Source organism: Callospermophilus lateralis, chromosome 17, assembly GCF_048772815.1.
Source record: "Callospermophilus lateralis isolate mCalLat2 chromosome 17, mCalLat2.hap1, whole genome shotgun sequence".
NCBI classification, from domain to species: domain Eukaryota; kingdom Metazoa; phylum Chordata; class Mammalia; order Rodentia; family Sciuridae; genus Callospermophilus; species Callospermophilus lateralis.
This window is the reverse complement of record NC_135321.1, coordinates 69,981,444-69,996,022: the sequence shown is the minus strand read 5'-3', so window position 1 is coordinate 69,996,022 and position 14,579 is coordinate 69,981,444. Positions and strand designations below refer to the sequence as shown.

Genomic DNA, 14,579 nt, shown 5'->3' with positions numbered 1-14,579 from the left:
AAATCAAAAGGGCTGGGATGTGGCTCTGTGGTCGAGAGCCCCGGGTTCAATCCTGGTTGCACTCCCTCCCCAGCCCCAAGCCACACCTGGGTAGAATTGTAGAGTGAATGTCAGGTGTCACTGGATTCTGGGGCTCCCTGGCCGGACGGCAGTCAGGAGCCTCACATGAAGTCTGAGGTGGAGGCTCCCGCCGGCCGTTGTCCTTTGCCCACTCTAGCCCTGAACCCTTCCTGGGACGGTTTCCCTGCTGGCCGGCTGATGTGTGGTGTGATTTCTTATTTCAGAGCCTCATCCAGTGCAACATCACCTCCGTGGTCAAGGTACGTGGTGCCCGAGTGCTAACTGAAACGTGGTGGTGGCTGTTGGGATTCGGAAGTGCAGGGGAAGTGTCCCCTCGGCCCCAAGGGGAAGGACGGACGGCCTGAGACACAGCCTCGGGACTGTCCAGTATCTGCAGCCTGTTTTCACATTCAGTTTGGTCACGCGTGAGGCCTGTAATGGTGGGACTTGTTCAGGATTCCAGGGACATTTAGAAAGTTTAAACGCTTTCTCTGATTTGAGGCTTTGTAAATAGAATAAAGTTCACTCTGTCGGGGGAATGCCAGGGGGCTTGACTTAGGTTTCCTGGACTTTGGTGGTTCAGTATGTGTTATAATTGTTCTGTTTTGTCATAGGGGCTGTTGATCTCTTACCAGGCCTAGTTTATAAACTAACCTTCACCGTGGCGCGTGGAGGGGTAGTTCTACCCTTGGTTTCAGACTTCCACTGAAGGTCTTAGAGGGTGTCCCCACAGGTCAGTGGGGACTACCGTATTCAGACCCCAGCGAGGCTGCTAATTGGTTGGTCAGCACTGGGCAGGTTACCTAGCCCCCTGAACCCCAGATTCTGCACCTGTTACTAAAGCGTCCTGGAGCAAGCACTTAGGTACAGTTGCCTGGAGGCCTTTGGCTATTCAGCTGCATTCTCAATTTACTGTGACTCCCCCAAAGCTACCCTATACTGTGCCTTTGCATGAAAAAGAAAGAGGCGCCCCTCTGAAGCAGTTTAGAAAAAGGTTCCTCTTAAGAATGGACGCAGCCTCAGGCCACGTGACTTGGTGGGTAGATGATGCTTTTTTTTTTTTGGTCCCGGGGAGATTGAACCCAGAGATGCTTAGCCACTGAGCCACATCCCCAGCCCTTTTTATATTTTATTTAGAGACAGGGTCTCACTGAGTTGCTTTGGATCTTGCTGAGTTGCTGAGGCTGGCTTTGAACTTGTGATCCTCCCGCCTCAGCCTCCAGAGGTGCTGGGATGACAGGCGTGCTCTATGGCGCCTGGCTAGATGGTGCTTTTTTTGTGAATACAGTGTTTCCCCTTCCCCTGAGGGGTAGAGTGCCCTCCCTCTACTGTAGCTAGCGAGTCAGCCCTGTGCTTTCAACCTGTAGTCACCGGGCAGCTGAGCACCTGGCTCAGTATACAAAGTGGACAACCGTGCAAGGCGTCCTGGTGACCACTCTGGAAGAGCAGGGGAACTGCAGCGATGAATGAGGTCTGATCCCTGTTTTCAAAGAGCTGGGACCCTGGATGGAGAATAGGGAAGCTCAATGTCACTAGTCCAAATGCCGAGTATTGACAACGAGGGTGCTCGGCCATGGGGTCACTGTCAGCAGAAAGAGGGGCGATGGAAGCCCATCAGCCACACACACAGATGGTTTTCGGGAGGATAAGTGGGGCGACCAGTTATTTCCAGTGCTGCTTGTTTTCTGTCAGCATGCTGGAATTTTACAGTTTCCTGCTCCGTCATTACTGAGCACACTCGTTCTTTTCATGCTGAGCAATCGATGGCCGTGGGCAGCTCTCTGCTGATGTCACTCTAAGTTTTAAATGTCCAGCGTTGTCTGCAGCCTTACCACTAGACCCTCCCACGGTATTTTACACACTGGTCTTTCCATCTTGGGATGTTTGATCATTTGGGTTTCCCCAAATGGATGTGACAACCTTCTGATTCCTTTAGCAGAGAAATGCTTTGATTTGTTTTTTAAAAAAATTGTTTTATTTACTGACAGACACTAAGTTCCCTGAGTAACAAAGGCAAGTAATGAAAGGTCAGTGTCTCAAGATGCCAGGCCCTAATTGGCCTCGCTGTTGGAAGCATGGCTCGCGTTGCCTAACGACTTCAAAGATGCCATCTGAAACCCGTCGGGCTCCCTCTTGGTCAAGGGCAGGGTCGGGGAGTGAGTGGGGGGCAGGGCAGGGGAGTGGGTGTGCATTTGGGGACAGGAACCCACCCTGTCCAAGGCTGCCTCTCCAGTTGGGACCATTCATCCAGCAAGGCTGGGGAGCTCGTATGGGAGACTTTGGGGATGGGCTTGTGTGTCCAGCAGGACCTAATGTTCCCGAAGAAGCTGAGAGTCAGGGAGGGTGCAGGACACCCCGATACCCACTTCCTTCTCTCACCTGCCTCCAAACCCCACATTTCAGTGTCAGTCCAGGGTGGTCTAGAGAGTTCTGCTGCCCCCTCCCCATGGGCCCCTGTAGGGGAGACATTATATGGAGGGTCTCTGAGACAGGGATGGGGGCCTGGCCTAGGGGACAGGAGCAGTGTCAAGAGAGAGTCCACTGAGAAGCTGCTGCAGGCCTCTGGATAGCACAGAGATATTGGCAAAAATAGGCTTGCTGATTCCCAGGTCCTTGATTTCTGTCCGTCTTTCTTCCACTGGAATCCTTTCTGTCTCAGACCTGCTTCAAGGACAAAGCCTGATTTCAGTACAATTGTACTTTGGAGAACATTTTAGTCCATGGGCAGCCTCTTCCTTAATTCTTTTTTTTTTTTTTTTTTTGAGCAGGGATTGAACCCAGGGCACTTAAGCACTGAGCCACAACATCCCTAGCCCTTTTTATTATTTATTTAGAGACAGGGTCTTGCTACTTGCTTAGAGCCTCTCTAAATTGCTGAGGCTGGCTTTGAACTTGGGATCCTCCTGCCTCAGCCTCCCGAATACACTAGGGTTACAGGTGTGTGCCTCCACACCCAGCTTTCTTTTGTAATTCTTCAATGTGTGCCTTGTGATTATTTAGTAAAAGCATTATTTATTTATTTATTTATTTATTTATTATTTTGCAATACTGGAGATTGAACCTAGGTACTCATGCTAGGCGAGTGCGCCACCACTGAGCCACATCCCCAGCTCTTTTAAATTTTTTGGTATTGAGACAGGACCTCACCAGGTGGCTTAGGGTCTTACTAAGTTGGCTGAGGCTGACCTCCAACTTGCCATCCTCCTGCCTCAGCCTCCTGAGAAGCTGGGATGACAGGTGTGCACTACTGTACCTGGCAAAAAATCTTCTTTAATCAACATGTAGGCTTAGAACAAGCAGGGAAGACCTTTCCAGGGGTGGCAGGTTGGGATGGGAAAGGGACTTCTCCAGCGTCTTGTAATTTGCTCCTTCCTCCGTCAGGGCCTAACTGTGGCCTTCTCTTCCAGATGACACAGCTCATTCTGAAACCCATGGAATCAAGGTAAGGTCACTGCTGGAAAACTGTGGAGTCACAGGGCCTCCCCGACCTGGTGGTCAACCAACCTGGGGACGTGGGGGATAGCGTTCAACCCGCTGCTGCCTTAACCAGAGATAAAGTCTAGGATGAGAAGACTCGGAGGTTACGGGGGGAAAGTCACATTCTGGGCACTTGGAAGGTCAAGGGTGACACAGGGGAGCGAGGCAGCAGCGGTGTGAGCACACCTTGGATTAAACAAAGTTAACTCATAAGAGAAGCCAGTTGGGCCTGAGGCCAAGAGCGTGCCTTGGTTAGTATGAATTTCAGCTTTGGTCAGAATGAAGACTCTGATATATGGGTAAAAATCTCCACTGTATCAGTTCCTTCATTTATTGCGGGTTTATACCATCCTAATTCTGCTGGAGATGGGATTCCACCATATGACACGTGACCTGTCTTGGGGTGACTCTCTGGGCCCAGAGAGACCTAGAGCTCGTGTGGTCATACTTAGGGTGGAAGGTCCCTGCCCCTGACTCTTGTCTGATGGGGTTGGCTGTCTGTACTTTGACATGAGACCCTTGTCCTAGCAGATTCTTTGTTTCCAGTAAAAAGCCTTTAATGTCACATGGCTGCCCAGTGACACCACTGTGTGGTGTCCTCCTCAAGAACTTAGGGGAAGTTCAGCTCCTGTTCTTGGCAGCAGAGCTCTGAGCAGCCCTGGGAGCCTGGGGAGGCTGGAGTTGGACGGTGCTCACAGGAGACCCTTTGGTTTCCTTCCGCTGAGGTGGGATCAAGCTGCAAAGTAATGGAACCTTGCCTCTTTGCCTTTTAGGCGGAGGGGGCTCATCTTGAACATTTCTTCTGGGGTAGCGCTCTGCCCGTGGCCTCTGTACACTCTTTACTCGGCTTCCAAGGTGAGTGATCAGCTGTTCGCGCCTCTCCCTTCTTCTGCTCGGGGTCCCAGTTGGTGCTCTGCTTGGGATGCTCTGGCCGGTTGATGGAGCGTTGCCTGGAGGCAGTCTCACCCGTACAGGGCGAGCTAGCCAATGGGGAGTCTGTATGCAAATTATAAAGACACGCCCCCTCTGCACAGCAAGCCCAGGAGGCTGAGCCCAGGGGTCTCCTAGAATGGATGTGCTGGCTCACTTCCCACTGACCCACGTGACTTCCTAGCCTGGTGTTGGCAAGCCCTGGTCACAAAAACAGCCCTGGGATAGCACGTGCCTTACCAGGAAGAGCATCCGCAGGAATTTAATCGGTTTGCAGTGCCCTGGAGATATATCCACACTAAACGGCCTCAGGGATGTATTACCCTAAAATACACATTCCTATTCCTGAGGCTCTCAGGGCCTCTCAGGCCAGGGGATGAAGTGCACAAGCCCCTCATGACAAGTCACTGCAGTTTCCTCTGTTTTCTCATCCCCTGCCCTAAATTTGTCCAGGTATAATTGACAAATAAAATCGGCATGGGATCCACTGCGTGGGGCATATGCTTTGAAGAGTGCATAGAGTGTGACATGATTGTCAGCGTCACCTTGGCCTCATGTACTTACTGTTCTGCGGGGAGAACGCTGAAGATCTGCTCTCTTAGCAACTTTCAAGTATATAATACGCTGTATTGTACAACAGATCTCTGAAACCTTTATCCTACGGAACGAAAATTCCTGCCCTTGGACCCACATCTCCTCCAGGCAGGCTGTGTCTCTGCAGCATAGCGTCTCTGTGGGGCCCCTTGAAATCTGAGCAAGTTGGTTGTAGCAGAGAGAACAAGCTCTGGAACCTTACGTGATTCCTTTTCTTACTACAGGCTTTTGTGTGCACATTTTCCAAGGCACTGCAAGCGGAATACAGAGCAAAAGGAATCATCATCCAGGTGAAGTAGAGAGCTGTCGTCCTTGGGAGAGGAAGTTCTGGCCCTCTGTGGGGCAGGGGCCACTACTCCTGCAGGACTGGCTGTGCATAGGCAGCCAGTTGGGAGGTGGACTGGGTGGATGCTATGGGGGTTCCTGTGATGGTTGCAGGAGCAGCTGCAGCCACTGTGTTCCCACTTACTGCTGTGGTTTCTGCTGCCCTCATTTGTGCCCTGGGCCCTGGGGGAGGAAATGAGGCAGGGATGTGGTTGCCCGAAAATGCTGTGGGCCCCCTTGCCACCTCATGCTGCGTTAGAACAGAAATGGGGCTCTGGTCTGACCACCGTTTCTTCTCTGACTCAGATTCACAAGGTGGGCTTACATGGGAGGAACTGTGGAGACGGAACAAAGGAAAGCTGGGTACTTGGTCCGCTAGGGGGCAGGGGAGGGTCTTCCCCCAGGGGCTGCTGATCTGTGATGGGCCCCAGAGACCCTTCACTCTGGTCTCGGGCAGGGAGGGAAGGGCCATCCTGGAGATCACCTGCCTCCACCTCAACAGGGCTGGGTGGCCGCTGCCCTCTGCAGAGGGAACGAGGGACATTCTGAGGTGTTGATGACCTACGTGAGCTTGGTTCAGAGTTCAGGGGTTTCTGGAACCTAAACACACAGAGGTGTTTACCTTGTGTTGTTTTGTCATTGTTGTCGGGGAAGAGGTTGGGTGACATCATCATGGCTGCACACAGTGGTTTAGATGAAGTTCCCCACGCGGGGAGCGTGTCAGCAAACCAGGATTGGAATACAGCTCAAGACCCAGGCTATGTGTCCATGGCAGGAATTTGGCCAAACACAACATTTTCCTGGCCATAGTGCGTGACTGTGACTGCCGTGTCCCTGTACCACAGTCCCCTTCTCTGCCCCTATGAGCCCGTCTCACCATGAGGGGGGTCTTTCTCCCCCACACGGGGCTGTCCACTCTGACTCCCAGGGGGGCTGGCACTTCCTTTGCAACAGAGCTTCTCCACGCTGGCTAAGTTTGCTGCAGTCAGGAACAACCCCTGAAATCTCCATTTTGCATTATGCTCCCCCTCACTGGGAGCCGGCAGAAGGCACAGCTCATTGGATTCATGATGAGCGGCTGCCATCCTGAATGCTGTCGTTTGACCCATCAGAGTTGGTGTAGCCTGGATTCTACAAGATCTGGCTTTGGCAATTAAGTGCTGTGGCCCAGAAGTGACACGCGGCGATTCTGCGCACACCTTACTGGCCAGATCCCGTAACATGATCTTACTCCAGGAGGTTCAGTTCCAGCATGTGTCTGGGAGGAGAAAGAAGAGAAATCCTAGGTGACGTCTTTTGTTTGGCACTGGGGATTGAACCCAGAGGTCTTTAACCACAGAGCCACATCCCCAGCCCTTATTTGTATTTTATTTAGAGACAGGGTCTCACTGAGTTGCTTGGGGCCTTGCTAAGTTGCTGAGGCTGGCTTTGAACTTGTGATCCCCCTGCCTCAGCCTCCCGAGCTGCTGGGATTCCAGGCACGTGCCGCTGTGCCCAGCCTTGGCCACTTCTAAACATGAACAATTGCCCTAGCCACCTGCTGCTCCCTAGCCATGGGACACTCAGCATCAACTTGAGCTTGATTCTTGTGGACCAGAGGTACTGCAGCTGCCCAGGGAGTGGGTTCAACAAGGCAAGGGAGTTGGGAGGAGATGGGGTGGGAGAAAGGTGCGTCTTCCCTGATACAAACCCCAGAGCTGTCCTCCTAGCAAGTGTGAGAAGGCAGAAGAGCTGTGATCTTTCAAAACCCACAGGCTTCTCTAGGGTTGGTGCTCAATAAATGTGTGTCAAATCAATGTGGACCTGTGTACCGCAGGCATGGGTTTGAATTCGACCCCTGTTCTGCTCGTACCCCCTGAGCAGTCTTAGCTCATTTAAAATCTGAGAGCCTCAGTTTCCCATCCATCAACAGGTTTATAATAGCGCCCGATTCCTCTGGATTATCACGCAGATCCAATGACTTAGTAAATGTGCAAGCTTAACGGTATTTACTGAGCTCCTCTTTCGTACGCCTTTCCGTACCAAACTCACTGTAGGAATGAAAACACTTACTACTGTTTCCCTATCTGAAGTCTGGGTTTGACAGTACTCCTGATATTTCCCAAAGAGGAACATTTTGAGGTCCCTGGATGAAAAGTGTCAAATTAATCACAGCATTGATTTCCATAAGAACCAATTCAATTGGATGGGTGGACACATAATCACGTTCAGTTATAAAACCAGGTAATTTCAGATGGGATGAGAAGGAAAATAAAACTAGGAAAAATAGCCTGGATCTTTTTCCTTCTAACGATGCCAGGGTCTCTGATTCTGGGGGGAAAGTCACAAAACCCAGTCACAAAACTGGGTCCTCACGCCAGGAGCAACGGCTGTGGACTCCGGGGCACACGCGTTACTCTTCTTACTTCGAGAGGAAAAATTATGACGTTCGTGCAGATCATGGTGCCAAAGTGGGGTGTGAGAGTGGGGATCCAACATGCTTTAAGTTCTTCAATTTTGGTTACATGGATTAGAAAAGATCTTCTGAGATGAATATCTAATATTTATCTAATATCTAATATTTCTGATTAAATATCCAACATCCAGTTCAGTTTGAATTTCAGATGAGTATGAATGATATTTTGCAGTAAGTGTGTCCCATGCCACGTGTATACGATCATGCTGAAATCTACTGGTTGCTGGCCTGGACTTTAGCATTTCTTGTGTTTTCACTTGCTGAGTCCAGCGTCCCTGTTCCCAGAGAGCTCCCGTCCCTTCTCGGTCACCCTGTGTGCTGCAGCAGGAATTTGAGCCACCTATCATTGTGTGATGACAGCTCATGGGAAGTCAACCTTTCTGGTTCCCAGCTTTGTGCTGGTTCTACACCTTTTATATTTAAGGATCCTAAACTTTTTATGGGAAGAGAAAAGTTGGGAAATGGTGGGTGGTAAAGGGGATCATGCATGCTTCTGTCTTTATCTCACCCTGTAGGTGCTGACCCCGTACGCCGTTTCCACCCCAATGACCAAGTATCTGAATACCAACATGGTCACCAAGAGGGCCGATGAGTTTGTTAGAGAATCACTGAATTACGTCACGATGGGAGATGAGACCTGTGGCTGCCTGGCCCATGAAGTCTTGGTAACCCATTACTTCTTCTCTCCTTGAAACCAGACAGGAGGGAGGTGCCGGGTGTAGCTGGTCTTCCTTGCTGTTGGGACACTCAGCCCTTCTCTCTCATGGCACCCACACGAGGCCAGTGGCTGTGCTGCCACATGGTCACAGCCAGGGAACGGGAGTCTGTGGCGAGGAGCGGACAGGCTGGAGGCCTGGCTGCTCAGCCCTCGGGGAGCCCAAAGCTCCTTGGACGCCTTGCTTTTCCCCTTGGGGTGGAAGAGGCTCCCAGGAGCTGACTCTCGGAGCTTCCACACGGGGACTGCTCTCTTCCTGGGCTCTCTGTTCCAGTCGACACGGAACTATCAGCCCTCCAGGGGAAAGAGAGGAGGGGCATTGTGACTTGTGTCATTTGCCGATTTCCGTGGTATAAACATCCCACCGTGACTATCAAGCACGTGAACGGAGGAGAGGTGCACACCGTCAGCCCCTGTGAGCACGCACGCAAAGGTCCAGCCTGCCTCGATCCCCGTACGATATGGAAACGAGGCTCATGGCATGTGGCATGGGGGTGCTTTCCATTTCTGGGCTGCAAGACCAACATAAAAAGCCAAGGGAGACTGAGCATTGCGACTAATACTGAAACATACGTGTGCACACACACACACACACACACACTCACAGACTCACACACACACACCCACGTACTCACACACTCACACAGACTCACACACTCACACAGACTCACACACACACTCACACACACACACATACTCACACACAGAGCCAATGTAGCTTTGTTTCCAGCCCCATCCAATTTTGGATGGACCCTGTCCACTACCCATCATCTGTCCATTTTCTCCTCTGCTCATGGCCTTCTGTCTCGGCATGGTTATTAGTGTCCTGGGTCTCCGCCTCTTTCCTCCACCTTCTTCTCGTCCCGTCCCCTCTATCGCTATCAGCCTTTCATGGATGCCAGGGGCTTCATGGCCCTGGGCACCGCGTTCTCCATCACGTTCCTCCTGGGACACGCAGAGACTTTGACAGGAGATCCTGAACTTCCTTAACGCATTGCTTGCCTTTTCCCGCGGAACCCTGGCACTGTGCAGAATCGCCAATTTAACCCACGCTACACAAGGGACATTTGGAAAGAATGTTTAAGGGAAGAAAGAATTTCCAGGCTCTGGTTTGTCTTTAGAACCCTGTAAGGGGTCCACAAGGGGCATTGCTGGCCAGTTCCTGAGTGGTAATGATTTATGTCTGGGGCAGGTGGGCAAAGCATGTTTCTTCCATCTTGCAGAATAAAGCCCTGCTTCCTGATGTCAAAAAAAAACAAAACAAGACAAAAAAAAAAGATCTTTATTTTTCCTATCGTTGGTCTGGTCTTCCTCCAGGTCTCCATTTGGCTGCAGGAAAACTAGTCAAATGCCAATGAGTTTGGACCCGGTTTTATCTGATCACAGAAACCGGCTGTTCAGGAAGCGATCACACAGAGAAAAATGTTGTGTTCTTGGGAGCCTCCCTTCTGGCTGCCTTTCTTACTAAAATGACGTTGCAGAGAGGAGTCCTGGGATTCAGGCTGGTCCTAAAGTGGGTGCTGATGGCTTGACCAGGGCCTCCCAGCTACCCGGGGCCGTAGACCCCTGAATCTCTGTCACTTCTGCTGTCCATCTGTAGCTTTGGCTCACAGGGGCCCTCCGGCTTGCGTTCTGCATCGGCACCAATGTGGGAAAAAGCAAGCAGTTGTGTTCAGAGGACACTAATGACCATCCCAGCACTCACCTCACCCGGCTGACATGATTTTGGGGGGTTGTTCCTCAGCAGACTGGGTAACTTCTCCTTGGTCCTCAGTGTCAAACTTACTGATTTATCTCACTTCTCTGATTTTACCCCGATTTCTCTAGCCCCCAGGGTAAGCCCAGAGGCCGCACATAGGGAAGGGCACATTCTTACCACTTCTTCTTAATGGCCTCCCACACCCACCATCTCCAAGGCAGGAAAGGTGTAGACCTCCTGGAGCCACTGCCTGCCGGCCTCCAGGGCTAGCCATCTCCAGGAGGTGTGACACCCCTCCACCTTCTGCACTCTGTGGTCTTAGTCCTCCAGGACATCCTAAGTGGGCTCCATCGCATCTGGAAAATGGGTCCTGGGGACCATCGCGTGTGATGCTGTTGCTACACGTCTTGCTGCGTGGGCCGGTCCTACAAGTCAAAAGTGGAATGTTTTCCTGGCCGTTCTCTTTGGATTTCTTAGGGAACAAATTCTAATCTCTTAGGCAGACAGATGCCTAGCATAGGCTAGGAAAGAGAAAGTTTTGTGCCCGGAGAAGCAGGAGAGGAATGAAAATATGTTAATCGTTAAGAGCAGTTGGCCCTTGTTAGGATTTAGGAAGATTATTGAATCTAAAGAGATGGGTAATTGCACTGAATCAACTGTAAACAGCAACCTTTCTTTTACCAAGAGGCAGGGCAAAGATGGCATACTGTGTACCCAGGGGAGGTTAAGGCAGGCACCAGGCCAGTCTATGTCAAGGTGGCGGCTCTGGCTGCTACCTGGCCCTCATCATCTCGGGAGATCTTGCTTTAGGGATTCCCTTTTACAATTGAAGAAGACTGAAGCTCAGAGCTGAGTCCACTGGCCCCAGGCCCCCCAGCGGGCAGCGGTCATGCTGGATGTAGGTCCACTTGTGCCCAAAGGGGCAGACTTTCTAGTTCCTTCTACATGTCCCCTCCAGCTCAGGAGGGGATAGACAAAGAAGAAGACGAGAAGGGATTGTTTTGGAACATTTTCAAGGGGCCTGGAATTTTAATTAATTCATTCATTTTTTTCATGGCTGAACTCACTAATCCAAAACATTTAGTTCAAGACAAAAGCTAATGGGAGGGCTTGATTTTGCTGTGAGACCAAAAAGCTCTAATTGGGAGAAAGTTCTAGAGGAAGGCGTTGGGTTGATTCAGTGACGTGGCCGGTGGAAGAGTTCGGCTTGGCTTCTCAGAAGCCGTCTTCAGACGGTTGCTCTGGGAGGCACACAGGTCCGAGGCGCTGGGCTGCCTGAAGCAGCTCAGGTGTTCTGGCTGAAGTCCTGCTGTGTAGGGAGTGGGTGGGCCCAGGGGCGCTGGACTAGCAAGAGCTTGGTGGGGGCAGACATGGCTCCCGGGTTCAGGCCTTCAGGTAGGATTTCCTCTCCTGCTAAGAGCAAGGCTCCTGGGCTACTTGCTTAGTATCAGCTGACGGGCAGCATTTCTGATCCTTGGAATCTCCTTTTAATAGAATCAAGAGCATGGTGGCCCCCTGAGGTCTTGTCACAAGACCCTAAAATTTCAGAACTTCAATAGTCAGAAAAAACATTTCTTGAAGACCGTGACTATAAGTGGAGGGGTCTGATTTTTAACTCTGGGCTCCCTCTTCTCCAGACGCTCACGGTTTTCTGTCTGTTAAAGGCCAGCTTTCTCAGCCTGATCCCCGCCTGGGCCTTCTACAGCCGCGCCTTCCAAAGGTTCCTGCTGACCCACTACACGGAGTACCTGAGGCAGAACGTCAGCACCAGATAGTCCCAGACGCCCAGGGCCCAGGCGCCCTTGGCGGGCCTGCAGGGACCAGAGGAGCTGGCCGCCTGCCCCACCGGAGCCGGAGGAGCAGGGACTCAGAGGACACACTTGTGTGGGGCCCTCGAACTCAAGTCTGGAGACCTTTGGGAAAACCGTGGCCTGAAAACACGTGTTGTAAAGGGGTTTCTGAGGTTTTATGTGTAAGGAGGGGAGGGGGGGTGTGGATGTCACTGGTGAAGGGTCTCAGGGGGCTTATCAAATAAACACAGTGAGAAGAAACCTCTGATTCTTGGAATATTGAAAACAATTATACCGAGTAACTGACTCTGACAGCTAGGTACAAAAATCAGAAATCAAAAGAATATCCGAGGTCACTCCACTTTTTCAGGACTTCTGTCGTCTTGGAGGATTCACAATTTCTGAAACTGGGTTCCTCGGAGCCCCAGGAAATTGGATCCGGGAAAGCACAGGGGCAACGCCTGTATCAGGCCAGTTTTTGTCCCCCAGCCCCCATTTTAATACATGGGGCACCGGCTTTATCTTTTATATTAATACTTGGGTTTCTATGGAAGACTGCGTGTGTAAAAAGAAAAACAGAATATGTTCCTAGAAATAGTTCATAAGCCATCACTCTGATGCGAGAATCCCTGACCATAGAAATGGGCTAAAAGCTGTGGGGTGCTGGGACACCTGGGTGTGTCAGCACCAGGGCCGGAACCACCTGAAGGATGTGCCTTTACACATTCTGTGACTGAGGGGTGGTTAGTGGAGACCCCAGCTGGGCTGCCAGATGGAGCAGCTCTGTGCGTCCCAGAGAGAACCAGGAGGGAGCCAGTATGGGGGGGTCATATCACGATGAGCCCTCCCAGATTCAGCAGGAGGGGACCCCAAACTTCCTTCTCCGTGGAAGGGGTATCACATATGTCATGGGGGGCCTGGTGGAGGAAGCTGGGGCCTGGCCCTTTTTGGAAAATGAAATGTGCCACGCCAGTTAGTTTTTGCTAAGTGTTTGTCCTCGCATATGAATTTGGATGAATGACTGGGTCTTCCCATTAGTGATAAAGTGACTTATAAAATATAGGCCTCATGTTTCTGGAAACTTCACTCAAACCCTGGTGAACCTGTGCTTTGGGAAGAGCCTTCGTGTGCAGGAGTTAGGGTGCTTCGTTGTGCAGCCCGGGGCCAGTCCCGAGAGCTGAGCCCGGGAGAGTTTCAAGAGCTTCTTAAGAGGCTTTAAAGAGAGAATTCCTCGCAGCTCCTATAATTTGGATCTTAAATGTCCCCTGAAAGTCCGCAGTTTGGTCTCCTGTTGTTGGCTCTGTTGGGAGGTGGCAGAACCTTGAGGGTGTGGGTCCTGGTAGAAGGAAGTCAGTCCAGCGGCAGTACAAGGAGAGGTTGGGACCCCTCAACATCTTCCCTCTCTCTCTGCTTCCCGGTCACCAGGAGGGGACCGTGCTTTACCATATGCTCTCCACCACGATGTTCTGTCTCACCAAAGCGATGGGGCCCTGGGGCCAAGTGTCACTGGGCTGCACCCTGTGAAACAGCAAGCCAAAATACATCTTTCCTCCTTTTAAATCGATTTTTTCTCACACCTTTGGTCACAGCAACGAAGAGCTGACTAACACAACAGCAAAAGCCCCCGGACATGTATGAGACTGGGGACAGGAACGCTCTGTGTTTTAAGATCCCCATCACCCTCGTAGGAGATGAAGGCCAACGAGTGTGGAGTACTAATCCTAGTCAGGGGCTGCATGAAGCCCCGGCAACTTAAGAAATAGGTGCCATTACTGCTGCTTCTGGTTTACAGAAGAGGAAATGGAGACACACAAAAGTTAAGTGACGTGTGTGTGCAGATTTGCCTTCGCAGCAGGGGGGCGGGGCAAAGGTGGGATTTGGATGGGGTCTTCTCCTCTCCGTCCGCACTCTCCTAGGCAAACACACCACCGTGGCACCTGTCCGGGCTGAAGGTATCTCTCCGTAATCAGTGGCAAAGGATGAACACTATGCCTCTGCCGTGGGTCAGTGTCCCCAGGTGCTGTGCATCAGGGGCTTGTTCTCTAGCCTGGCACCTGGGGAGGGGTGGAGCCTTAGGAGGTGGGGCCTGGAGGAGGAAGTGGGGTCACTGGGGGTGGGCCCTAGAAGGGCCCCAGGGTCGCCGTTCCTTCCCCTCTCCCTTTGCTGTCTTCCTCTGTCACTGCCTGCTGTCACCATGAGGCTCGCCCCCTCACAAGCCCAACGCAATAGGGCCTGGTGGCTGGGCCTGAAGCCTCAAAATCTGTGAGCCAAAAGAAACCTTCCGTCCTCCTAAGTTGACATCTCAGGTGTTTTGTCACAGTCAGGGAAGGTGGACGCACCTCCAGCTCCAGCTCCAGCTCCTTGGTCTTCACGTGTCACGGAGACGTGGGGAGGAACAGGCTTCCGCAGCCAGGCCCACCTTCTGCATCTCACCACCCACCACCTTCCAGACTCACCACGGACTGAGAACCACTCAGGCAGAGGAGGCTGGCAGAGGAGGCTGGCAGGCGTGGCTGGCCTTCACTTCCTTAGCAG

At 51.8% G+C, this 14,579-nt stretch overlaps 1 protein-coding gene across 1 annotated transcript in view; it reads left to right on the top strand.

Moving 5' to 3' along the window:
• Hsd17b3 (hydroxysteroid 17-beta dehydrogenase 3) overlaps nt 1–12,029 on the top strand; it is a 29,900-nt gene extending 17,871 nt beyond the window's left edge. The window contains exons 6-11 of the mRNA XM_076837238.2: nt 285–320; nt 3,468–3,502; nt 4,311–4,392; nt 5,286–5,351; nt 8,356–8,505; nt 11,919–12,029. Of these exons, the coding sequence (XP_076693353.2) occupies nt 285–320; nt 3,468–3,502; nt 4,311–4,392; nt 5,286–5,351; nt 8,356–8,505; nt 11,919–12,029 (480 nt within the window). The remainder of the gene's footprint in view (nt 1–284; nt 321–3,467; nt 3,503–4,310; nt 4,393–5,285; nt 5,352–8,355; nt 8,506–11,918) is intronic.
• The last annotated feature ends 2,550 nt before the right edge of the window (nt 12,030–14,579 follow it).